This window comes from Euleptes europaea, chromosome 11 (genome assembly GCF_029931775.1).
Source record: "Euleptes europaea isolate rEulEur1 chromosome 11, rEulEur1.hap1, whole genome shotgun sequence".
Classification (NCBI taxonomy): Eukaryota; Metazoa; Chordata; class Lepidosauria; order Squamata; family Sphaerodactylidae; genus Euleptes; species Euleptes europaea.
This window is the reverse complement of record NC_079322.1, coordinates 30,917,338-30,945,092: the sequence shown is the minus strand read 5'-3', so window position 1 is coordinate 30,945,092 and position 27,755 is coordinate 30,917,338. Positions and strand designations below refer to the sequence as shown.

The 27,755-nt window shown below is 45.9% G+C and overlaps 1 protein-coding gene across 1 annotated transcript in view; it reads right to left on the bottom strand.

Moving 5' to 3' along the window:
- Positions 1-14,743, bottom strand: part of ENTPD3 (ectonucleoside triphosphate diphosphohydrolase 3) — a 30,085-nt gene extending 15,342 nt beyond the window's left edge. The window contains exons 1-3 of the mRNA XM_056857709.1: positions 14,692-14,743; positions 9,517-9,569; positions 2,645-2,772 (exon numbers count right to left, since the gene is read on the bottom strand). Of these exons, the coding sequence (XP_056713687.1) occupies positions 2,645-2,772; positions 9,517-9,569; positions 14,692-14,729 (219 nt within the window). The 5' untranslated portion in view covers positions 14,730-14,743. The remainder of the gene's footprint in view (positions 1-2,644; positions 2,773-9,516; positions 9,570-14,691) is intronic.
- Positions 14,744-27,755: the final 13,012 nt, after the last annotated feature.

Genomic DNA, 27,755 nt, shown 5'->3' with positions numbered 1-27,755 from the left:
GCCATCAAGTCACAACTGACTTTTGGAGACCCTGTAGGGCTTTCAGGGCAAGGGGCTTTCAGAGGTGGTTTGCCATTGCCTGCCTCCACATCACGACCCTGGTATTCCTTGGTATTTCCATCCAAATACTAGCAAGGGCCGACCCTGCTTATCTTCTGAAATCTGATGAGATAGGGCTAGCCTGGGCTGTCCAAGTCAGGGATATGTCCTAAATCAGGGGCGTCAAACTCAATTGCTACGAAGGTCGGATATAATATAAATGTCACTTGGCCAGGCCATGCCTCACCAGCCCAGATCAGGATTGGATGAGGTGGCTGCCTCAGCTGGCTCACAGGCCGGATAAGAGCTCTCAAGGGGCCGGATCTAGCCCCCGGGCCTTTTGTTTGACACCACTGTCCTAAATTAAAGGACCTTTAAAAAAAGTAACAACAAAAAGTAGGTGGAGCAAAATGGTACTCTAGCAGAGATGGTGCACTCTCTTGCACCTCCCTGACCACAGCAATCGTTGAGCATGTAATATGAGTGTTCGGTGAGTGGAAAACAAGGCCTTCATAGGGAATCAGCTGAGTGTTGGCTCAAGTATGACACTTGGGAACATTGTTTCACCAGCGTCGAGCAGTCAGAATTATACTATGTTTGGTGGGAGACCAAGTAGGCCACTTCCAGGTAGCACCATACTCAGTAAACCCCTTGAGGCCTTTTTCCAGAGATATCATCACACTATGTTGGTTTCCACTACTTAAATACTGTTATTTCAACAAGAGTTGTGCAGATTTTTATCACCTCAAAGTAAACAGAACGTATCCCATAAATATTTTCCTTTCCTGGATTCTTCTCCCTTGGTATCAGCAAGGAGAAGGTTAAGACTGTCAACATGTCCTAACCAGCCAGCAGTTACACCCTTCTAGCTTAGCTCCTTGAGAAAGACACACACACCCAAGAGATGTCTTTCAATAGAGGCTGTAAGCCTTTGAGACTTCTAGGCATCTAACTGTCCACAGAGATCTTCTCAATAGTGACCTCATCCTATGTTGCTATGCTGTGTTTTATTTGTCTACATAGGGTTTTAATCTTTCCCCCTAAAAAAAATTAAATCATATTGCGGAAACTTTTGTTAGCCATCTTGGGGAATGATCAAATGACTGGATAAACTGATGCTGATGATAAGTATTTATTTAATTATTTCATTTATTCCCTACCTTTCTCCCCAATGGGAACTCGAATCAGCTTACATTGTTCTCCTCTCCTACATTTTATCCTCATAACAACCAGGTGAGTAACTCAGGCTGAGTGTGTGGGATGGACCCAAGGTCACCCAGCAAGTTTTAAAGGCAAAGTGGATAATGGCAAAGTGAACTTGGTTTCTGAGATCCTAGTCTGATACTCTAGCCACTGTACCACACTAACTCTCAAGAAAAAGCTGTAGGTAAGTAGGCAACCCTTTCATTGGATACTGCTGTTTAGATTAAGAGACCTCTTCTTGCTTAGTTTTTTTTTTTTTTTTTACTCCGAGCTTTTTCAGAGAGGCATTCCCAACTTTTGAAGGGAACCCCCTCCTTGCCCCTGGGCAGCCACAACCCAGCATCACACCTGACACGACACTTTGGCCACCCAACCAAGGTTGCCAGAGGTTCCCTAACTGTAGGGGAGATAACCAAGGAGCAATAGCCTCTGACCAAAGCCGTAAGAATTAGGTCACTTTCCAGGTATCCTTTTTATAGGTCTTCATTCAACATGCATTTTTTTTAGGGCAGGGAGGAAGGCGAGGGCTGTAGATGACACTGAAGCTTCATCTCTCCAAATCCTACTCAGCAACCTTGACAATTTCCGTAGTTCACTAGGCACTGCTCACAGAATTTTAAAGCTATCTTTACAGCCATAAGGTCTAGAAACTTGGGGGGACGTTATACGAAGGGTTTCAGGATGCTTAGTTTTATACTCCACATCAAATGCCATGCAAGGGCAGTATAACTTCAGAACCAAGTTTGGGGGGAGGGGTTGTCACAGACCCAGGGAGCTGTTTCAGAACTCGAAAAGTCATGAGGGAGGACAAGATTGCCAGATCCTGCCACACTGCCCTTGTGGCATTCTTTTTAACGGCCAAGTTCAGCTCTGAAACCGTGTCGGCATCCACAAGTATGACCCACAGACACCTTAACATCTAGTTTGGCCCTGAGTAACCAACGTTGACATTTTCCTAGGGAATTTTCCTGAAGAGCTTTTCTAGGACCAATGTTGGTGATGCATTTCCAGAATGAGAGGAAGCTCAAAAGTACATATAGGTCCTTCCTTCTAATGCCAGATGAAAGGGACAGGCTGCGGTTACTTCTCGTGGTGGCAATAGAAAACACCCTCCACATGCTCAGAAGCAGTGGGTTGGAACTTGCGGGTCTGTTCCACTAGCGAAGATGTTTTCCTCTAGCAGAAGGTTTCTGAGTAACCACAATAAACTTCACTACTTATTCTCATCAGGGGAAAATGCCTCCACTAGTAGAAAGGGTCAGCGAGATCCATCCAGGTATTTATTTTTGTGTTGCATGTTTCGGAGCTGAGCCCTGGCACTGAAAATGGATTTTCGGGCTCAGTCCTGCCTCAGATTACACAATGGACACAGCATGTGATTCAGTGAATTCTGGAAACTTACCTTCAGACCTGGCGAAAGGACAGCTTTTTGATTCAGCTGGACAAGAGTAATAGCAACTATAACAGCTATGCTTAAAAGCAGAAAAACGAAAGCAACAATGGTTGGCATTTTGTACAGGACCCGGAAGCCTAAAGATAAGGAAGGAAAAACTTACATTATGAAGGTGAAGGGATTGGTTTCATTCAAAAAGCCCCTGTTCTGCATTTGCTCAAGATGAGAAAGAGGAAACTCCTTTTTAGGAAATTATCTGCCAATTCACACATTACAAAGCTCAAGTGGCAGACACATAACCGCCACGAGGACTTTGGATCACATGTGTGCATCAAGTCCCATGCTGGGAATTCAATTTCTAGGCACAAGGGGGCTCAATTCAGATTGGAACTGTATCACACATGAACACACATGAAGCCGCCTTATACTGAATCAGACTCTTGGTCCATCCAAGTCAGTATTGTCTACTCAGACCGGCAGCGGCTCTCCAAGGTCTCAGGCAGGGGTCTTTCACATCACCTACTTGCCTGGTTCCTTTAACTGGAGATGCCGGGGATTGAACCTGGGACCTTCTGCATGCCAAGCAGATGCTCTGCCACTGAGCCACAGCTCCTCCCCTCAGACTGGCAGCAGAGGTCTTTCACATCACCTCCTACCTGGTCCTTTTAACTGGAGATCTGGGGACTGAACCTAGGACCTTCTGCATGCCAAGCAGATGCTCTACCCCTTGAGCCACAGCCTCACCCTGAAGAGCTTTTCTGTCCTGTGGAGAGAAGGGGCTTAAGCCTCCTCCCTGGTGCCATTTTCCTGACCTGAAAGGCCTTGGAGGGGAAGTATTTGCCACACTGGGGAAACTTGCATGTATTGATGACTATGTGTAAGTTTCTCCAATACATGTAAGTTTCCCCAGTAGTAGATCCTGGGACCATTTCAGGGCTAGACTCTAAAATGGCATTGGGTGGGGTGGGAGCTTAAGCTCCTTCTCCCCACATGACACAGTACTGATCCAACTTGAGTACTCCACATGCCTAGGAAGCAGAGTCCCCATCATGTAACATCAGCTGCACGACTGTGTGAATTGGCCCTGATGGAATGTGAACTAGTAGAATACTCCATAGAACCTCCAAGGGGATCTGGGCCTTTTGAAAATAACTAGAGAGCCAGTATGATTTTCTTCTAGTAATCTACAGTTTCCCCCTCCCTTGTTTCCCCCTTAAGAGGGCTTCCACATCTTTCTGCCTGTCATACAGCTATGAAAGTCAAGGAAGACCTGTTAGAGGAGGAAAGGGAGAGCAACCTTAGATCATCAGGATAAAATCACATCAACAGGTGGATATCATACTGAGGAAAGCTCTTCCTATTGGGGTTAATTCATATGAATCCTGCCAGAATAAAGATGGCAACTCCACATTAGCTGCCGGTTGACTCGTGCATTGACATCAATTTATTAGACAATAATGGATGATTCACAAACAAAGAAGGATGATTCACAGCTGAATGTGTCAAAAGTGATGCATGGTGATATATCTCATAGTAAACTGGGTGGTTCACGACTACCACAAAAGCAGCAGTACCAACCCAACCACTGACAAAGCAGGGGCTTCGACATCCATGGAGGATTACCAAGGTGTGCAGGAAGGCATAACTTTGTAAGTCAACTAAAAGAAAGTAAAACTCACAAATTGTGATGAGGACTGAGCATGCCTCAAGAGGCACAGAATGTTGAAAGCAGTTGAGAATAAAAAGGAAAGAAAACAGAGAAAGAGGTCATTGGCTTGCTCAAATTTGTGAAAATGTAGTCTCCAGGAGGAGGTAGGCCTATTTTTAAGGCAGGAGGGGGAACCCAGCAGGGGAAATCTATTGACTCAGTTCAAGTTCTAATCTGGATTCTAGCTTTAGATCCCAATAAAGGTAAAGGTAGTCCACTGTGCAAGCACCGGGTCATTCCTGTCCCATGGGGTGACATCACATCCCGATGATTACTATGCAGACTACATTTATGAGGTGGTTTGCCATTGCCTTCCCCAATCATCTACACTTTACCCCCCAGCAAGCTGGGTACTCATTTGACCGACCTCAGAAGGATGGAAGGCTGAGTCAACCTTGAACCAGCTACCCGAAACCGAGTTCCGTCGGGATCGAATTCAGGTCGTGAGCAGAGCTTGGACTGCAGTTCTGCAGCTTACCACTCCGCACCACGGGGCTCTTATGTTAGATCCCAATAACCACTACAAAATGGGCTGTTCTTATCTGGAGAAGGAGTGCTAATTTCCTTACTGAATCAAGGAATACTTTTTTTTTGCATTTCAATTTTTAAGGCATAATATCTTAACATACTCCTGATTTCAAATTTAAGTGGTTTTACACAGGTTATAAATGTCTACTTGTTTGCAGCTGAGAATAAAAACGGCCTTGACAGGGGGGGTGCAGTGAGAAGGAAGGACGCCTCAAAGGAACATTCAGCCCTGGGAGATTCTTAGAAGGCGCCCGGGATGAAAAGACTTGGATGTAATGATTAACAAGGACTGTGGAACAGTCGCTCATTAAAACTGTCTCCAAAATGTTAAAGGCCTGGAAAATCTCAGGTTGATGCATAATGTCTTGGGTTCTATTCCAGCAGCCATATTCTTCCTGCTGTTAACTGCTGTCCTGCAAGTTCCTACACCTCCTGAGAGAAAACTCATGTTTTATATTGATTACCATGTATATCATCTTGTTGTAAGCTACCCTGAGCCTGGCTGCTGCCGGGAAAGGGCAGGGAATAAATAAAAATAAACTCTCAAAGGCAATGGGAGAGCAGAGACCTGCCGCTGTCACAGAACAGGAAGTCTTTAGTAACATGGTCTAGAAGATTCTGCAGATCCCAAGAGTCTTGTAAGTTATTTTGGTCAGATCCTTTATTTTGGAAGAAGGGAATTCCTACTCTCATCTTTCCACAGGAGTATGCAAAAGGAAGGGGTTTTGTTTGTTTTTGTTTTTAAAGAAATGTTGGTTGTTGGGGGCATCTCTGCCTACTGAAGTTATCTAGCACTGGCCAAAGTAGGTAAGTGGGAAATAGTGAGACCGACTTATTCCACAACACCCTTCACTGGGGGAAAAGTAGATTGCCAACTTACAGGTAGGGGCTGGAGATCTCCTGGAATTATAAGTAATCTCCAGACTACATAAATCACTTATTTATTTAAAACATTTATTCCACTTCTCCTGGAGAAAAATGGTTGCTTTGGAAAGTGGCCTGCATGGCATTATACTCTACCACGGCCCTGTCCCCCCCCCAAACCCCACTCTCCCAGGCTCCACCCTCAAATCTCCAGGTATTTCCGAACCTAGAGTTGGCAACTGAGTTGGCAACCCTAGAAACCTAATGCAGTCCTATTAGTATTGCAGTCCATGACAGACAAAAGGGTTGTACCACAGAGATGCAGAGCTAAAGTGCCTCCCTCTCCCCAACAGATTGGCTCTGGTACTGAAATATGCCTTTTCAGCTCAGAACCCTGGTCTTTCTTTCCTCCTTAGCTCTGTGGAAAACCCAGGTCAACCCATTTTGTGAACCAAAACTAATAATAACCAGTGAATAAAAACTGCCAGATAATAAATGGCTTATTACATATCTACCCCATCCCTCTTCCAAGGATTCGGGGTTAACATACATGTTTCTCCCTTCAGCCCTGTAAGGTGGGTTAGGTTGAGAAAGAGTCACTGTCTCAAGGTTACCAGGGAGTATCATGGGGATTTGGATCTAGAGGTCTAGCCAAAAGCACCAACCACTACACCACAGCTGCCAGCTATTGTAACACATAGCTCTAAAGAAAGAGTTTACTAGAAACATCGGTTAGCACATTCGTATAATTTTATATTACAAAAATCAGAAGCACACAAGAGTCCTAAAGCATGAATTTAGACAAAACTATTCATAATTAGGAACACAAACAGCTTTTGTACCTGAGGGGAAAGGGCCTGGTAGAGAGGCAAGAATGCTAATTTTGTGCAGTATGCTTGTCCACTTACACATGGTTTACAAAAATTAGGTGACACAGGAAAGACACAGTCACTGGGATGTCATCGTAGAATACAGGAGATTCAAGTTCATTTCCCTGTTCTGCTCAATTTGAATTCAGATGAATCACCTCATTACCGTTCAGTGAAAATAACTTTCATAACACTTCCTTACCTTTAGGCCTGTTTCACAGGTGAACTCACCAAAGTGTGGGAGGTGTTCAGATACCACAATAATGTTGATTTTTAGCTAGGTACATGGGGATTCGCCATCTGTTTCCCGGTTATCTACTTGACTTCAATGGGTATACTTTGGAGTACCCTTATAGTTTGTTTTTACTGCAATCTGTAAAACCACATGAGCTGGCAGACGCATACTTAAATGGTCTTATTTCCCTATAAATTACATTTTATGAATATGAATCACGCCTACATAAGCAAGTTTTGCATCACCCTGTTGTTTAAAAAGGTTGCCGTTGTTGGGCCTTATCATTCGTTTATGTTAACAGAGACAGCGCTGTGCATACTTCTGATGCTTATTATTATATTATTGCAAACAGGTAAATAAGGGTTGGTACTTAGTTTATGCATCAATTGCTTTGTGTGCTGCCAGAAAAGCAGAGAGGGCATATATCCAGGAACTTTTAAGACAGCTTTTTGCAAAGGAAATGCAGGCCATACAAATAAAATATCCCTCGTCACATTCATCAATCAATGCAGCGTCTGCCAATTGCAGTTACATCACCGCATATTTTATAAGTTCAAGCCCAGCTAGCAAACCTTTCAGTAAAGGCAGGGCACAGGCCCTCACATCAGCTGTACACTTTAATTACATGGTAATTGGCTTACAAAAGGTTTGGGACATGGGGCACGGGACAACGTCCTGTCCTCATTTATACCTAACCGGTTTACTGTCTTCTACCCAGAAAGTATCCATTAACCTATAGAGTGGTGAAATTCTTGACATTTCACCAGAAGAAAGTCTGCCTTTGATGGGGTTCCACAGATCTAAGCAGAATTTGGCTCAAATTATCGATTCCACAGTACAAGCCTGTGCAGTTACTCCAGTCTAAGCCCATCCATTTCAGTGGGCCTAGAATGACATAAGGGGCCCAGTGGCCCAGAGTAATAAGCTGCAGTACTGCAGTCCAAGCTCGGCTCACGACCTGAGTTCGATCCCAACGGAAGTTGGTTTCAGGTAGCCGGCTCGAGGTTGACTCAGCCTTCAATCCTTCTGAGGTGGGTAAAATGAGGACCCAGATTGCTGGGGGGAAAGGGAAGATGACTGGGGAAGGCACTGGCAAACCACCCCGTAAACAAAGTCTACCTAGTAAACGTCAGGATGTGACATCACCCCATGGGTCAGGAATTACCTTTACCATTTTTAGAATGATATAACTCTGCATAGGATTGTGTTGCTAGATTGCTATCTCAGTCCATCCCGAGAACTCATTTTGAAAAGCAGCAATGGAGCCAACAGTTTTAAGTCACTAAATAGCAAACAGTACCGCAAAAAGACGTTATACCAACTTGCCCTGGCCGCCAAAAGCTAGCTCAAACAAGGAAATAGTTCCCGATGCATTCAAGTAGGGTTGCCAACTGTGCCTGGGGAAATTCCTGGAGATTTAGGGGTGGAGCCTGGAAAGGGAGGAGCTTAGGGAGGGAGCTCAGCCAGGATGTGATGCCACATCCTCCACCGTCTGAAGCTGCCATTTACTGTAGGAGAACTGGTCTTTGTTGTAAGGAGAGCAGCTGTAATTTTGGGAGAGCTCCACCTGGAGGTTAGGTTAAGGTAAAGGTCCCCTGTGCAAGCACCGGGTCATTCCTGACCCGCAGGGTGACGTCACATCCTGACGTTTCCAAGGCAGACTTTGTTTGCAGGGTGGTTTGCCAGTGCCTTCCCCAGTCATCTTCCCTTTACCCCCAGCAAGTTGGGTACTAATTTTACCGACCTCGGAAGGATGGAAGGCTGAGTCAACCTTGAGCCGGCTACCTGAAACCGACTTCCGGCGGGATCAAACTCAGGTCGTGAGCAGAGCTTTTGACTGCAGTACTGCAGCTTAACACTTTGCGCCACGGGGCAACCTGGAGGTTGGCAACCCTTTATTCAAGTGTGGGCTTGTAGGAAGCCCCTTGCCTGATCACCTGTAGAAAGTAGGAGCCATGTCCAAGGTAGCAGTTTGGAAAGTTTTGTGGAGTGGAAAAAACTTGCCTCTTTATGATTATAATATATGTATTAAAATTTATTATGAAACTTGCCTCTTTTTGGCCACTGGTCCTCAAATGACTGAGACCAGCAAGAAAACGTTTGTGGACTAGTGATTTGTCTGGGCTTATTTCAAACTCCGCTCAAGTACGGACTCCAGGGCACAGGAGTGGCACGTTTGTGGGTAACCACAGAGAACATGTTTCTGCATGCCTTTATTGGATGGGTGCAGATGGAGAAAGAGGGTATTCTTGGAAGACTGCACATAAGGAACGGGGCAGAATCTAAGGAATGCACAGCCCAAGCTGTTTGGACTGCCACTTTGTGGGAAATAGCCAAAGCAACATTGTAGAAAAGAGAGGGGTTTTTTTTTTTAATGAAATCTCAATCTGGCAGTTAAACTTCACTATTAGAACAGCCGCCTTCTGGAACAAGGAATAAAATAAATACAACCAATTCTCAAGTACAAATTCAGCTACGTACGCAGGACCACACAAGATCATTTGTTTCCAAATGCTTACTAAAGAATTGCTAAAAAATGAAGCTGGCTCAGAAGCCGACCATCTTTCCACTATCAAAACACGTACTGAGCAAGCTATGTTAATATACACCTCCTTTCTATAGACATATAGGCTGAAATACATCTTCATTTGTTGCCATGCCCATTTAAAGTACTAACCTGTTTGTTCACAGGGTTGGCGGGACAGAGCCGTAAACATCTCTTTGTTCAAACTACACAGTAGGAGAAATATACATTCAACATCAGATTAGTTGACAAAAACAATATGTAAGTCACAATGAAATAGTGTCAGACTGGAAAACATTCTTTAGCCTGTAAAAAAAGCTCAGGCTCACAGAAGGGAAGAAGGGCTTATTGAAATATAGGATTTGGAAATAGAAGACATGAAGCTGGTTTTTAATGAGTGAAACTATTGTTCTATATCTACTCTGATTGGCAGCAGCTCTCCAGCATCTCAGGAAGAGATCTTTCACATCACCTACTATCTGTAACTGGAAATGCCAGGGATTGAACCGGAGACCTTCTGCATGCAAAACAAACACTCTACCACTGGACTGTGGCCCTCCACAAAAGAGGGAGAGCCATAGCTGCTGGCGTGTCCAGACCACGGGGCAGAGCGATCCAATTCTCAGCCAGCAGAGATATAGGACATAGCAAGAGGAGATCAAAAGATCAAAATAAAGCAGGAGTCCAGGAGCACCTTAAAGACTGATTTCCAGACCGCAGTTTTATTTTGCTGCTACAGACTAACACAACTACCCATCTGGAACAACAGAACAAAGCAACCTCCTGCAAGGTCCAATTATGTTTTGTAGTCAGAGACGCAGACGGGCAAAAAAGGAATGCCACGATAATCACGTTCATATGCCATCCAGTGCGTGCTCCTTAGGAAGATTCCCAAGCTGGGGGAGGGGGGTGTCCAATCACCACTTCCTACTATTTTTAAAGATACACTTTGTACAGGTGCACCTTTCATTCTTGGTAAGAGGGCCACATGTTTTTGAGTGCAAAAGGTAAAGGGAGAATTAACCGTTATTTGCCTAGCAGAGACAGAAGAGAGCAGGAGCAACGGAAGGTAACATTCACAGCTTACTGTGCGTGTTTTAAAAAAGGACAGAAGAAACAGACGCCTGTTTTGTGTGTCTATGTATGTGTTCACGTGTCTGGCACTAGTGTTTATAGACACTAATGACAACGTGCATCTTCCAGATCCTAATTGAACACGTTACGGGAACTCATTAGATGAGAAAGAGAGTGCATACAAGAGGGTCGCATTCAAGAGGGAGACATATGTCCAGAAATGTCGATGTGTATGTGAAACAGACAGCACATGATACCGGCTTTGAATGTATATGTGCGAATTTACACAGAGAAGGGTCTGTGTTGTTTGTGCGAGAAGTAAAGTGCACGACTATCCATCACATTCTACAAAAACATCCCACTGGAGGAGAGGTCCGTGTCTTTTGTACCCATGTCTTTTTGGGGATGGGCTGTGGCTCAGTGGTAGAACCTCTGCTTGGCATGCAGAAGGTCCCAGGTTCAATACCCGGCATCTCCAGTTAAAGGGCCTAGGCGAGTAGGTGATGTGAAAGACCTCTCTCTACCTGAGACCCTGGAGAGCCGCTGCCGGTCTGAGTAGACAATATTGACTTTGATGGGCCAAGGGTCTGATTCAGTGTAAGGCAGCTTCATATGTTCCTGGGTACCCAGAAATTGCAGTCACGGTCTGAGGCAGCCTTTGGGGAGGACTTGAACAATGTTTTAGGTGATGAAGGCAGCATCAGGCCTCAATTTTCCTAAGCAGGTGGCTCAGCTCATACGAACACAATCGTCGGGAACCTCCGTCCAAATGAATGAACATTAATACTATTGTACGCACTCTCCAACTTGCGTTCTTTTCAAAGAGTAGCGTATAGTGACAAGCAATTGAACAAAGATGCATTCTGCCTAAATAAAGAACCCCCAAAGACACAAAGCAATGCACTACAAAGTTTCGAGGCCAGCCAAAATCTTTGCTGGTGGAACATGTCCTAAATATCTTTATGCTGTCCGTACGTCTCTCTTTTAGAAAGACACATTGCCGATGCACAACCTCAGCTAGAGGTTTTGGCCTCTGGCTTTACATGACTGCCCACGGCTCTCTGTCTGCACATCGTTTGGTTCACTGCCGGCACGTTTCTGTAGATGCCGGCGGCACGTTTCCGTAGATGTCACCCACGCAGGAATCCCTAGGAGAAAACCCCCCAGATCTGAATCGAGGCACCCAGCGTAGGCAGCCCCTCCACAGCCCCTCCACAGCCTCAACCCTTTCCACCGCAGTCTCTCGGCTCAACATCCACCAAGCAAGCCCTGGCCCCTGGAAGGCCAACTGCGTAGCACCGCTGCATCCTTGCGGACAACGCATGAGAAGCCCCCCCTCCACCCCACAGCACCCCCCAACCAGCACTCTGCGAGCATACAAGACACCCTCACTTAAAGCTGCACACACTCACAAGCCAAAAGGCTCGTCAGAAAACACACACTCATACAGCCACCACCACCCTTCCCTCGCCCCCACCCGGTACCTAGGCTTGCCAACCTCCAGGTCCTCCCTCTTTGAATGGGATTCAGACATGTGTAACGACAAGTTGCTTATGATTTCTCCTGCACAATATTGCACAGACAATGATTACATAATTGCATGTATAACCCTATGCCTAAATTGAACCAAGACATACTTTGCATTGACTGAATTGCTTGTTTTTTCTGCTCTTTTGTACTTGCTAACCTCCAGGTCCTAGCTGGAGATCTGCTCTTCCAACCGCTCTCCGGCCGACAGAGGTCGGCTCCCCCGCAGGAAAAGGCCCCTTGGGCCATCGGACTCTACGGCAGCGAAGCCCTTCCCCAAACCCCGTCCTCCTCCGCCCCCCAAAGCCTCCCGTCCCCCCCAAACCTGGCCACCGTACCGGCACCTCTTCCCTTCTTCTGCAGCAGCAGCAGCAGCAGCCCCCGCCGGCCAGGCTTCCCGGGGAGGCGGCGGCTCTAGCTGCGGGTCCGCTCCTGCGTGGCGGGGGCAAGGGGCTCCATCCTCGCGGGGAGGGAGGGAGCGGGTGGCGAGGCGGGACCCCCCCCCCTGCAGGCACGCGCGCAGCGGGGCACGCGCCCAGCCGCTAGGAAGCCAGCCGCCCGCGCGCGCGCCCGGGGATGCCGCTGGCGCCGCCTCCTCCTGCAAGGGGCTGGCGCGCCTCCTCCTGCAAGCGCACCGGCTGGTCGGCCGAGGCAAGGCTGCAGGCTCTGCTGCAGAGGTCAGCCGCGGGGCAGAGGGCCTCTCCTGCGGCAGACCACTCCAGTCCCCGGCCTTTCTCCTTCTCCTCCTCCTCCTTTAAACACCGCCCCCCCCCACCCTTTGCGTGCCTGAGATCACAGGGTTTAACACCCTCCTGGCCCCGCTGCCTTTCGTTTGGGGGGGGGGGGCAGCTGGGTCCAGGGTTTCTTATGCGTGTGAGTAGTAGAAAAGGGCAAGAGGCCAGGAGCACCTTCAAGACTCACAAGAATATTTTCTGGTAGGGGATGAGCTTTCTGAAGAAGTGAGCTGCGGCTCACGAAAGCTCATCCCCTACCAGAGAATCTTTTTGTTAAGTCTTTATGGTGAGCTGTGGCTCACGAAAGCTCACACCCTACCAGAAAATATTTGGGTTAGTCTTGAAGGCGAGCTGTGGTCCATGAAGAAGCGAGCTGTGGCCCACGAAAGCTCATCCCCTACCAGAAAATATTTTTGTGAGTCTTGAAGGTGCTACTGGACTCTTGCCCTTTTCTACTACTGCAGACAGACTAACACGGCGACCCACTGGGAATTATATGTGTGATTCATAGAGAGGATGGGGTGATGGCTGCCGGCTTGGAAGGCCTTAAGAGGGGAGTGGACCTGTTCATGGAAGAGAGGGCTATCCGTGGCTACTAGTGAAAATGGAGACTGGTCATGATGCATCCCTGTTCTCTCCAGGATCAGAGGAGCGTGCTGAATATATTGGGTGCGGTGGAATTGTCTTGGTGCTGCTGCAGTCGTCTTGTTTGGGGGCTTCCTAGAGGCACCTGGTTGGCCTCTGTGCGAACAGACTGCTGGACTTGATGGGCCCTGGTCCGATCCCGCAGGGCCTATTTATGTTCTTATTGTTGCCAGCCTCCAGGTACTAGCTGGAGATCTCCTGCTATTACAACTGATCTCCAGCTGATAGAGATCAGTTCACCTGGAGAAAATGGCCGCTTTGGCAATTGGACTCTACAACATTGAAATCCCTCCCCTCCCCAAACCCTGCCCTCCTCAGGATCCTCCCCAAATACCTCCCACTGATGGCAAAGAGGGACCTGGCAACCCTATTCATTTAGTATATTTTAATCCCCAAAGAGCTCCGGTTCTCCCCTCCCCTGTTTTACCTTCACAACATCCCTGTGAGGTAGGGTTGCCAGCTCCAGATTGGGAAATATCTGGAGATTTTTGGGGGCAGAGCCTGAGGAGGGCAGGGTTTGGAGAGGGGAGGGGCTTTGATGCCATAGAGTCCAATTGCCAAAGCGACCATTTTCTCCAGGGCAACTGATCTCTATCGGCTGGAGATAAGTTGCAGTAGCAGGACATTGCCAGCTAGTACCTGGAGGATGGCAACCCTACTGTGAGGTAGGTTAGGCTGTGAGAGTATTACTTGCCGGGGGGGGGGTCACCCAGCAAACTTCAGATCAGAGTAGGGATTTGAATTCAGACATTCCTGGTTCTAGGCCAACCTTTGCCCCATACCGGCTATCTTGCTTCTGTGGCGTAGGTGGTTCTCTCTCCATTTTACCCTCACTCCACAGAAGCAAGATAACCAGTATGGGGCAAGGAAGGCCAGAATCCATACCCTGCTCTGAAGCTTGCAGGGTGACCCCTAGTGAGTAATTCTCTCACAGCCTAACCTACCTTACAGGGATGTGAGGGTAAATGGAGAGAGAACCACCTACAACAGTCTTGTGAGGTAGGTTAGGCTGAGAGATAATGACTAGCGCAAAGCCACACAGTAAATTCCATAATTAAGTGGATCTTCCCGGCCCCAGTCTAACACTAACCTGCACTGGAATAACTCTGCATAGGATTGCACTGTCAATTGCTATCCCCTTAGGGAATAATATCTCTGCATATTGAAAGCAAAACTCAGTTTGGGGCAGGCAGGCGCAGGCTGATGGGAAGCCAATCCTCGGAGGTTATTAGCCAGGTCAGAGCCAATTAGTTAAACCAATAATCACTCAGTCACCAATTTCCTATAGGCCATTCTTTCCCAAACTTGTTCCACCTCTGTTTTCTACCTGTCGTTTCAGAACACCCACCTTTCTTCAGTTGACTTCAGTTGCTTGTTGTCTGTCATCTTGACTGTAGTCGCTGTCTCTTACCCCAGAGTGGAAGGAAGTGTACTTTTTAAAGAGACACAATTGCCCCTGTGATTTGGAATTTAATACCTAAAGGGGGAAAAACACGCCTGTTTTAATCACTTGTCTTTCACACAGGCTTTTTCACCAAACCGCACAGCGTCAGCATATAGTAATATGCATACAAATTGCCGGAACGCATGTTCGAAGGAAAGATCTTACATTTTGAGGAATAAAAGTGTCATTTGCTTGGTGATTGAATGCAATGTGGCTTTTCTTCTAGGGTACATCATGAGCAGGAAGAAAGATGAATCAAGATCATGAAAGTCCAGGCTCTAGATCTGCCGCCTTCGATCACTCAGCGTCTTACAGTTTGCTTATTGTAGACAAGGCTTTCCACTCTTGAATTCTGTTCTAAGGGAACCCCAGTTGTGCTCTGAAGAATTCTGACTTCAGTAAATGGTATATATTATTTAAATATATTGACTGATGTTGAGTCATTTTGGGGGGGCTTATCAGAGAGAGAGGGCATGGAACTAGGACAATGAATCCTCACACCCCAACCAATGGAAGCCCTTCTCCATCCAGCTTCTGAAATTCACTAGGTATTGATTTAATTGTTTGCAGCCATAAGGACTGGTAACCTGGGGGGTTACTTGGAAATGAACGTTGAGATTCGCAAAGAGTTGGATGACCTCTGTAGACCACAGATCCCTGGCTTTGTTGAACCTGTGGGTACTTTTTGGAATTTTGAGAACAGGTAGTTGGTACAACAACATGGCTGCCCTGGTGGCTAGGTCCTATCCCAAAACGCCGGGAGGTTCCATAAAATGTTAGGTGGTTTCAGGTCAAGCATCCTCCGATGATGGAAGCAGCTGATTCTAAATGAGCGCCCCCTCTGGATACAAAGGTAATGTTGACAACAGAAGGGGGGGGCTTAACCCTAAATACTACAGAATTAAGTACCCTAAGGTCAAGAGCAGACGTACATAAGGGCCAAAATTAATACTAAGTGCAAATGATATTATGTAATTATATTTGATTAATTTATTACAAACAAAAATCAACAACTTGTATACAGCCCTGCTATAGCCTCTATATTTCCATTATAATCACTCTGTCTTTTTGTGCTGAAAAATAATAGTTGTGCTGATATAGAGGCAATCTGATCATCAGAGTAGCTGAATAAATCCATAGTATAATATACCTGGTTACAAAACAGCTATCATCCCCAAATAACAAATATGCCAACATCAAAAGGGGGAAAAACGTAACCCTAAAAACTATATAATTAAGTACCCTAAGGTCAATAATAGAAATATAGAGGCTATAGCAGGGCTGCATACAAGTTGTTGATTTTTGTCTGTAATAAATGCAACATATATATTTATATATTATCATTTTACTTAGTATTAATTTTGGCTCATATGTATGACTGTTCTTGACCTTAGGGTACTTAATTTTCCAAGGCAATGTCTCCTATTCTGATTAAATGCAGGAAAGCCAAGATATGCTCTTTGCCTTGGAGAAAAGTTCCTTCGAGGAAGAAGCAAGTAGGTGCCAGGAAATATATTGGTGAGCACCGTGGCACTGATAGGGACCACACTGGAGATTACTGCTGTACACAGTATCAGGGTGTTTTTTAAAAATATATACTTCAGCAGAATCATGCAGTAATGCCCACAGTCATATTAGTACTCATGTTTTTTCACTCCCAGTACTATATCTGTAGAGGACTTGTGTAGTTTGTGTTTATTGAGTAAGGCGGAACTAGCCATATTCTACTCAGCACAGCCTTCAACTGAGGGCCAAACTACACAATACTGTGTTCCCAGATCCACCACAGTGATGTGGTGCCATTTTAAATCCACCCTTTTGAAATTGCTATGGAGGCCCAATTCTGCCAGGAATCACAACACAGGGAGATAAGAGGGTTTAGTGTGTGTCCCCCCCCCCCATTTGCAGAGTCTCTGTTCGAAAAAGAACCTGGGTCAGTGATGCTGTATACAGCAGTGAATTCCTAGTAAGGTCAGTATTGGAGCTGAAGGAGCCCGGAAGCCACACCTAACAAACAATTTCCTAATGAGCTGAATGCTCTAAAATGAGATAATTAACCAGTGCGGTTCAAAAGAGAGAATATGAACATATGAAGCTGCCTTATATTGATTCCTAAAAGGGGGGGGGCAGACGCCATAGGAGCCAGTGTGACCCGCAGTGGCGTAAGTGCGCATTTAACCCAGGAAAAGAGGAATTTGCGCCATCGCAGGTAGCATCCACACTGGCGCCGGGATGCAATGCAGCAGGGCTTGGGCACTGGCGCTGTCTCCTGGCAGCATTTCAGCAGTGTAAGTCCCCATGCCGACATCCCGGGAGGCGTTCCTGGGGCATTCCTGGCAGCGGAGCTGCCTTGAGGCTGCTTCCTAACCCCTTTCGCCCCAGGAATGCCCCCTCACGCAGCGGCGTTGCTATGCCCCCCTTTTTGGTGGCACAGGCTCGCTGAATTCAATGGGCCGATTTTGGGGGTTTTTTAAAATTTTTGCCGCGTATATTTTCCTTTTTGTGGCCAGGAAGCCTCTGATATACCCTCTCCCCAGGGTTGGGCTGCTCATATTTGTCTACTCTGACTGGCAGCAGCTCTCTGGGGTCTTAAGCACAGAAGGGCTTTCCCCAAACCTTCCGCTTGAGATCCTTTAAAGGGAAGTCCTGGGAATTGACCCTGAGACCGCCTGCATGGAAGGCATGCTCTGCCACAGTTCCCCCACAATAGAAACCCACACAAACAAATGAAATGAGCTGATGCTTTGCTCAGTCCCCGTCCCAGGTGGAACGGCATCCACAAAGCCACCTTGGTGGGCAGAAAGGTGGGGTACAAAAGTAAATAAATATCTTCAGTGTTCAGGGAGCTCCCCTACCTCGATACCCATCAAGCATGAGACAGCAAATGGGGTTGAAACATCAGCAAACGGAATCCCGCCTACCATGAAACAGCATACCTTTTTCACTCAGGATACAATCCATCCCCTTGCAAAGGCAGCAGCATAATTCACATCGATCTTCACAAGCAGGAGGATCCAGTGGTGCAGACAAACTGCCATTGCTTTTTTGACCAGGCAGAAATTCAGCTGAGATGTGTGTGTTTTTAAAAAAAACCTGACGTCAAAAGCCGGATTCTTTGGGAGGGAATTTCTAGGATAATGACAGACTCCTAGTGCTCTAGCATGATAATTGACAAAATCACCACAATTCAATTTTTGGCAGGTTTTATAAGCAGATGGCCCTCCCGTTTCTAAAACACATTTCCTGCCTTTCCAGTTAATTACATGGCTTTCTATCAAACTGTGACATTCTTTCATTGACAATTTCAGTCCTTCTGCTATGATTTCCCAAATTGGTCTTGTTGATGGTAGAATAAATGGGCCACTATTGAAATATATACAATGCCTCTGATTTGTCTGGCTGCTTTTCCAGAAATTACAGACAAGTTCACATTAGCTTGCTCCCCTCCTCCCCCCCACCCAACATCCCCAAAACTGAAAACGCCAGAGGCTTAAGATAGCCTGGTAATGAGTGGAACATGCAAATGGGAGACAGCGGAAAGGCAGAGATGATGTTTGTGCCTCAGGTTTAATGACCACAGGTTACAATTCAGATTCCACTCTGAGATGCTGAAGAAAAATTACAGGCTTTTGGTATTTCTTTAGATATTTAGACCCTACTTTCCTCCCCAGTGGGTCCCAAAGTGACTTATCCTCACAACAACCATCCTGCCAGGTAGGCTGGGTGGCGAGAGAGTGACTGGCCCAATCTCGCCCCGTGAACATCTTTGGCAGCGTGGGGGGTTCAAACCTGGGTCTCCCAGATCCTAGTCCAACACTCTAGCAGCTTTTCCATGCTGGAAAAAAAGTGCCTACTCCTGTTGTTTGGTCTGAAAGAGCTCTTATGATGACTTAAATCTATCTTTGACATCCAAAAATCTGCCGGGAAAGGTGTCCTGATCACATATCTCCATGCTGGGGAGAGCTGCCGAATCTGCACACCTGTAAGCTCCACTAACAACCCAGCCCCTAATTTTTTACTAGGCCATCAGTCGATGTGGGGAAAGGCGGAGAAACTTGTGCATGATAAACGCTCAGCCGGAGGAGCTGAGGCAGGAGCCTATCCTTGCGTGTGAAGGAGGGCTAAGCCCAAAGTATATTTTGTGAACTTCCGTTCAAAAGAAATATCGATCCAACGTTGAGTCAGAATGTGATTCTGCTTGAGAATGGAAAAATGTCCTCCGCTGTCTTTCAACAGACACATTGCCACAATCAGTCAGGGAACTGTGGTTGCTCCATGTGGCCCATATGTTAGAACATTACTTGAATTACTATGTGTTCTTGTAAAACAAGCTCTTATCTTGGAAAAAAAAGTATTTATTTCCATAAATTTGAACCCACACCCTTTATAATTCCCAGGATGCTTTTCTCTAGTCATAGTAGTAATTTGTTTGGTAGCATGCTTATAAAAGGTAAAGGTCCTCTGTGCAAGCACCGGGTCATTCCTGACCCATGGGGTGATGTCACATCCCAATGTTTCCTAGGCAGACTTTGTTTACGGTGTGGTTTGCCAGTGCCTTCCCCAGTCATTTCCCCTTTACCCCCAGCAAGCTGGGTACTCATTTTACCGACCTCGGAAGGATGGAAGGCTGAGTCAACCTTGAGCCGGCTACCTGAAACCAACTTCTGTTGGGATCGAACTCAGGTTGTGAGCAGAGCTTTTGACTGCAGTACTGCAGCTTACCACTCTGCACCATGGGGCTCTCAGCATGCTTATAGTTGCCTCAAATTTAGATAGGCAGCCCAGCCTTTCCTACGACAGCCCTTGAAGACAATTTGGAAGCATCCCAGATGGTACAAAAAAGGGGTGGCCCATCTGTTGAGCAGGAGTAGTGGCTGTAATTTTTTCTGGGTGGGCTAAGAAGGGCTTTAAACAGCTTTAATATGAAGAGCAACTAACACATCTTGTACAACCATCTCTAAGCCTTGCTCTTGTGATTATAGGGCAAGTACACAAATTGTGAGCCCTGACCTGAATGGCCCAGGCTAGCCTGATCTCATCAGATCTTGGAAGTGAATCAGGGTTGGCCCTGGTTAGTATTTGGCTGGGAGACCCCCAAGGAATACCAGGGTCACTACGCAGAGGCAGGCAACAGCAAACCACCTTTGTTCGTCTGTTGCCTTGAAAACACCATGTGGGGTCGCCATCAGTCAGCTGTGACCTGGCGGCACTTTCCCCCACTGCCACTATGAAATGTAAAGGGAGGTCTTAAAATGATAAATTCTATCGCTACACTAAGCCATTGAAATACAACCATTAAAAACAAAGCCAGTAAACAAACCACTAAAATAAGCCGATACCATCAAAACAAGCCACTAAGAAAACAAACTAATGCCATTAAAATGAGCCAGGGTATAACAACGTTATAAAATACACGCTGAAGAGCCTAAAATGATGTAGATGAAATGGTCCTCAGGTCAGAAGCAGCCCAATAAAACATTCAGAAGATGAAACCAAAAAAGGTATCAAAGCCTAATGGGTGATGCTGTACAGAAGAAGGAGCCAAGCTCTGACTGAGAGTGCTTTGGATCACTTTCTAAGGCAGGCCTAGAAATACATGGAAAGGACAGAAGTCCCTCTGTCATGGAGCTCCAATGACTGGCTATCCTGGCTTAGATGCTGCATTCTCAGGCCTACTTCCCACACCACTGAGACAACTTTTGTACATCTAAACCATGATGGGAATAAGTGATGTGGTGCCTTCTTCTCACATGGGTCTTACTTGAAGGGTAAACTTCAGAATTCATGCCCTTCATCACCACTCTGCAACACTGGTACCATGCTACATCACCACTGATGTAAAGGATTTCTGTCTATGGGGCAGGAATAGGGTTGCCAGGTCCCTCTTCGCTACCGGTGGGAGGTTTTGGGAGCAGAGGCTGAGGAGGGTGGGGCTTGGGGAGGGGAGGGACTTCAATGCCATAGAGTCCAATTGGTCAAAGCAGCCATTTTCTCCAGGTGAACCAATCTCTATCGGCTGGAGATCAGTTGTAATAGCAGGAGATCTCCAGCTAATACCTGGAGGTTGGCAACCCTAGGCAGGAATTCTTTGATTCCCCGAAATGCCATTCCTGGGGGACAGAGACCCCTTACGGAAACAGTGCGAGGGGGGAGTCAGAGGTCTCCAGCAGGGAATCAGCCAAAATGGCCTCCCGCTTTCATTAGTGGAAATTATCAGTAGAATCCATATATACAGATCCAGAAGGTTGGATCTAGCCAGCTTTTTCACTCTATCTTGCCCAGTTCCCCTCCTTGCTAGAGCTCCTGTTTCACATGGTTTTTGCCCATGCAGGTCCCACTATCCCCAGAATAGCCTTTCAGATGGTCAAAGGAACCCTTTCCTCCCCTTTTATCCAGCAAAAACACTGGCTAGATCCTCCCAACCTGCAGGTGTCTATACCCAAGTGACAGAATCATACTCATTATGTACTTTCATTCCATGGAGTTGTTAGCCAAATTGCTCTTTAACTTGGGGAATTAGCAAGCAAGATGGCAAACTACAATATTTATATAGCGAGAGCAACCTTTGTATACCAGAGCCGGTAACTGTGACCTTTAAATAAAGACAGAAGCAAAGGATTCCAAATTAAGAGAGTTTATGTTGTTTTCTTTCAAATCAATGATGCATACACACATACAGAGAAATCTAAGAAATTCAAAGAGAATAGTACAAGCACAGATGCCAACCTGGCAGGGATCGTTGGTGGGGAGATATTTACAGTTCTTGAAGAGGTGTTGTCCAAGTTCATGTAGACTAAGAAGAAATTAATAGCAAAGGCGGGGTCAAGGGGTTCCCGTAGACTTGGCCAGAAAGGTGGGAGGGAGCGTGGTCAGGCTGCGCAAAACCCAAACCAACAGAGTAACAGCAAAGATGCCAGGAAAGACCTAAGGTAACATAATGGGTTGGGGGCACCCCAGATATACTGTTTTTCTGGGGGCAGGGAGAGGGGGTTTACCCCTCCTAGGTTCCCAGGTGACAAAAGGTTTAATCTGTGGCTACCGGGGTGGGGATGGTGAGAATTTGGAAATCTATTCTGATTCCAATGGCTTTTGCAACCCGGGAGGAACCGGGAGATCTCTGCTGAAGTGATTAACGTTCTAGAACAATAGGCGCGATCTCTGCAAACGTCTGGGGATCGCTGCTGCATAGCTGGAAGAACAACTAATCGCTGATATCAGGATCGCTGCTGATTGTTCATTAAGCAGCTGATGTTGCAATGGGAAAGGGGGGTATTGGCACTGACTACGTGACTGTCTGCTTTCCACGACATGGCTGCGGCTGGAACAGAGTTTGCACAGGAACATGGAGTCTCTCAGGTTCACTGGAAGTTGCCCTTGCTTCTGCTTCCTAGCTGCTGGCTGCACGGAGCTCGAAGGAGCGGCCGTGTCAGTTCAATGGAGCACGCAGCGGCTGTCCAGTAGCGTTTGGGGCGAGCGCACAGCTGGAACAGTAGTCGGGTGCCTGCGTATCGGGTTGCCAGGTCCAGTCCGGGAGTTTAGGCAGCCCCTATGCTTTCAATGTTTATACAATTTGTATTTCCAAGATATGAACATGGTAAAAGCCAAGAGTAGAGAGCAAAAGGACACTTTAGTCTTGGTGGTCAAGGCATGACAAACACTTTGGAAAGCTATCCTCTCACATAACTAAATTTGCAGAAAATTGCTTCTTGTGACATGCATGAAAGGAAAAATATCATCATTCAAGCTGGTTGCTGAGGCAAGGTTGGTATTCATGCCAAGTAGGGTTGCCAGGTCCCCCTTCTCAACCGGCGGGAGATTTTGGGGGCCGAGCCTAAAGAGGGCGGGGTTTAGGGAGGGGAAGGACTTCAATGCCATAGAGTTCAATTGCCAAAGCGGCCATTTTTCTCCAGGTGATCTGATGACTATCGGCTGGAGATCAGTTGAATTAGCAGGAGATCTCCTGCTACTCCCTGGCAGTTGGCAAACCTAATGCCAAGGCCGCAGCACTGTGACACGTCAGCATGAAATCTGATATCTGATGACATACACAGAATTACAGCATCATTAAAACAATACTTATGACAAAAAACCTCAAAAACAAGTTTTTTTTAGAAATCAAACAAAATAACTTTTGTGGCTAACCAGAACACTGGGGGGAAAAAACAACCAAAAAACCTAACCTCTTCTCTAGATAACATACATATGAACCAAAAAGGGTCCTCTTCGGGGGGGATGTTAAAATGATAATTCCAGAAGTGGCTATATAAAGATATTAATTAGAATATGAATGCCATTAATTAAAGGGAAACCCTTATTAATCTAACCCCAGTAAAATATACTATGAAAAAATCACTCTAGATAAACCAAAGTATTGATACAATATAAAATAATAAGCATGCCTTCTTAGGGAGTCACATATCATGTTAAAAGTGTCTTATGGCAATGAATCAACAATACAACAATCTTAACTTCAAGTCTGAGCAGAACTGCTTGTAAGGGAAGAAAAGATGAGTGATTTCAGCCGTGCTCCTTGCCCTGATGCTGTTACTGTGTTCCTCAGCCCATGTTCCCTCAGCACACACACACACACACTCAAATGCCCAAGTAAATATTTGGCCTTTTCTTGTATTTTTCAAGCCATTACACAAATACTCCAAATTCTTGGAAACCCTGGGTCTTGAGAACAGACAAATTATATGAAATAAGCACATTGGTGCAAAAGTATTCAGTTTGCAGTGTTTTCATTTGCTTGTAATTGCTGGATTACCTTGATGTGGGGAGGGGACATTGATAAAACATATCCAGCCCATAAAAACCTTGAAATAGCAGATAATTTTCCAGATTCTCTTGATTCTTTTGAACTCTGCGCAGAGTTCAATAGGCTTGGACTGGAGTAATTCTGCATAGGATTGTACTGATGACGTGTGTCTGGTGGTTGTTTGTTCCTGTGGAACCCTAGATAACGAGAACATCTGTTTATCTGAGAGGGCACATGCACATTTGTCATTAGACATTTGCAACATGACCTCCATTCCTGAATGGACTGTCACAGGTACAACATCACAGATAAGAACTTCCTTATCACCTCCAGTCACTCTGTGTGTGTGTGTGTGTTAAGTGCGGTCAAGTCGCTTCCGACTCATGGCGACCCTATGAATCAGTGTCCTCCAAAATGTCTTATCTTAATGACAGCCTTGCTCAGATCTTGCAAATTGAGGGCCGTGGCTTCCTTTATTGAGTCAATCCATCTCTTGCTGGGTCTTTCTCTTTTCCTGCTGCCCTCAACTTTTCCTAGCATGACTGTCTTTTCCAGTGACTCTTGTCTTCTCATAATGTGACCAAAATACAATAGCCTCAGTTTAGTCATTTTAGCTTCTAGGGTCAGTTCAGGCTTGATTTGATCTAGAACCCACTGATTTGTTTTTTTGGCAGTCCACGGTATCCATAACACTCTCCTCCAACACAACATTTCAAAGGAATCTACTTTCTTCCTATCAGCTTTCTTCAATGTCCAGTCACTCTAAAAAACTATGCTTTTCATTGAAGATGATTCACACAGTCATCTGATAATCCCAGAGAGGTAGCTGTGTTAATTTGTAGCAGCGGAATAAATCAAGAATCCAGCAGGATTTAAAAGAATCACAATACTTGTTCCAGCATGAGCTTTTGTCAGAGGACACTTCACCAGATGGATCGGAGTTTAGATCCACTGGGCTGATTTATATACACACCAGAAAGATGTGGGGGGGTGGGGTGGGGATATTACAAAGAGAGGCTGGGTCAAAGCAAGATCCAGTTCAAAGAGTGATCAGTTCAGTGAGACCCTCCCAACTGTTGTTAGATAGTCAACATGTAAAACCGAGGGCAGGATGAACTGAGACAAGCAGATAGAAAAGGAAGTTATTAAGGTATAGCCAATACAATTGACATTTGTAAGGAGTGAGCATTAATTGTTTCAGGGATACCTTGATAACTTCCTATTCTATCTGCTTGTTTCATTTCATCCTGTGAGGAGTGGGTGACTTGGATAGCCCAAGCAGGCCTGATCATGCCAGATCTCGGAAGCTAAGCAGGGTCAACTAACTAGTTAGTATTTGGGTGGGAAACCACCAAAGAAGTCCAGGGTTGCTATGTAGAGGAAGGCAATGGCAAACCGCCCCTGAACCTCTCTTGCCTCAAAAACCCTATGAGTTGCCATAAGTCAGCTGTGACTTGATGGCACTTTATGCACACAAGGAGTGAAATATGCAAGATTTTAGCACTGTTCTGAACTAGGAATTCCAGGTCCTTGTTTTGCCCTGGGGGATATTTTTTGTCTTCAGTAAGTGAACACTAATCAAATGAATATAAGAGCATCAATCCTGAATATGCTGGATTTTATTTCCATTTTATAGAAATGACTGGGGTGATTGCCAGGGCTATGACTCATGAATGCCGTGTCGTCCAGCAACATCTTCCAAAGAAGTCCCAGCTCTGCTTCCTCATTTTCATCACAATAAGGAACAGCAAATCCCCATTAGTATTTACATTATTGTGCACCACCTGTTGGAAAAAGAGAGCCTTGCGGCTGGATCTGCAGGAAACCTGGCACAGAAGAAGCGATGCACAGAGCACATCTAGGGTTGCCAACCTCCAGGTGGGCCCTGGAGATCTCCCAGAATTGCAACTGATCTCCAGACTACAGAGATCACTTCCCCTGGAGAAAATGGCTGCTTTGTAGGGTGGGCTCCATGGCATTATACCTCAGAGAGGTCTCTCCCCTCTCCTAATCCGGCCCTCCTCAGGCTCTGGCCCCAAATCCCCAGGAATTTCCCAATCTAGAATTGGCAGCCCTAAACATATAATTGTGGAAATAATGTCTTTGGTATAGTGATTCAGGATGTCATTTCTGCATAGCAGATGCAGCTCAGGTGCCAGCCTCTGCCAAAAGAGCTAGTGTGGTGTAGTGGTCAGAGTGTCAAAGCAGGATGTAGGAGACCCAGTTTCACATCCCTACTCTGCCACGAAAGCTTGCTGGGTGACCTTGGGCCAGGCAAACACTGCCAGCCTAACCTACCTCACAGAGTTGCTGTGAGAATAAAATGAAGGAGGGGAGAACCACATATGCCACCCTGAGATCCTTGGAGGAAGTAGAGGATAAAATGTATTAAAAATAATAAGAACATAAGAAGAGCCATGCTGGATCAGACCCAGGCCCATCAAGTCCAGCAGTCTGTTCCCACAGTGGCCAACTAGGTGCCTCTAGGAAGCCCACAAACAAGACAACTGCAGCAGCATTATCCTGCCTGTGTTCCAAAGCACTTAATATAATAGGCATGCTCCTCTGATCCTGGGGAGAATAGGTATGCATCATGACTAGTATCCCTTTTAACTAGTAGCCATGAATAGCCCTCTCCTCCATGAACATGTCCACTCCCCTCTTAAAGCCTTCCAAGTTGAAACGCAATAGACTGCGTCCTGATTTACACATTGAGCAGAACACAGTAGTGGAATGCTAAAGTGATTGAAAAGAACAAGAGTCCAGTAGCACCTTAAAGAATTAACCGAATTTCTGGCAGGGTATGAGCTTTCGTGAGCCACAGCTCATTTCTTCAGATACTGCTAGAATACAATCTGCTAAAGTGCTTGTATGACCTTATTCTATTCCTCTAGACTGCTTGTTAGGAATCACTTTTTCAATGCTCCCCTTACATTAGAAATTTCCTGCTACGTTAATGTTTCTAATTTGCAGGGGAAAGGGTGGGCTAGAACTAGTTTTCTGTTTGTACTGTTTTGCACCTTCCTTTTTAATGTGGAGGGAACATTCAAACGGCATTCTCCCCCTTGTGATCTAAAAGGGTATTGACCATTTTACCACCTCATTCCCGCCTCATTCTATGTATAGACCCAGCCTAGTCATTTGCATGTTACAAAGTCTTCATGTTCCTCCATATGACCACCACCTCTTGGGTTGATCAGATGTTCTCTAGGACTTCTGCGCTCAGGACTTAATTTCCAGGAGCCTGCAGGGCTGATTTGGACTGCAAACATGGTGCACAAGGAGAAGGGGACTACAGCAACTGTCCTATGGGGATTAGGGGACTACAGCAACTGTCCTATGGGGAGCGGTTAAGTCGCTTAGGGCTGTTTAGCTTGGAAAGAAGGCGGCTGAGGGGAGACATGATAGAGGTCTATAAAATTATGCATGGTTTGGAGAGAGTGGACAGGGAGAAGTTTTTCTCCCTCTCCCATAATACTAGAACATAGGGTCATCTGCTAAAACTGGAGGGTGAGAGATTCAAAACAGATAAAAGGAAGTATTTTTGCACACAACGCATAGTTAAATTGTGGAACTCCCTGCCCCAGGATGTGGTGATGGCTGCCAGCTTGGAGGGCTTTAAGAGGGTGTAATGCCTGAAATCATTATATGCTATGGGAAATGTATTGGAAATTTATGCTTTATGCTCAGTCCGCATACTCGCACTTATAAAGATGCTAAGCCCAGGATGTAAGGGTTTGCATCTAGCACAATACCATGTGAGAACACATGTATGTAATTGACATGCAGCCCCAGGTATAAGGGGTAAAGTATTGATCCTTGAAACAGATGCCCTAATGTGTAATCATTTAAGTTAGCATGAGTCAGGCAGAAGCCATTATAAGCTGCCAGAATGAAAGACTACATTGCTTGCCTGGTACGGCCGTTCACCAGTAGAGAAAAACAGCATCTTACCTACACCCTTAGGAATGTGTTTCTAGACCTAGTGCTTGCTTAGAGACAGCTTTGGCCAATATCTAATACGCTATGCTAATCAGAGTGAAGTAACCAATGTGCAGTAAATCGACGTAATGGTAACACCCCAGACCCAAAGTTATAAACGTTGTTGCAATCATTGGTTCTTGTAGGTTATCCAGGCTGTGTAACCGTGGTCTTAGAATTTTCTTTCCTGACGTTTCGCCAGCAACTGTGGCAGGCATCTTCAGAGTAG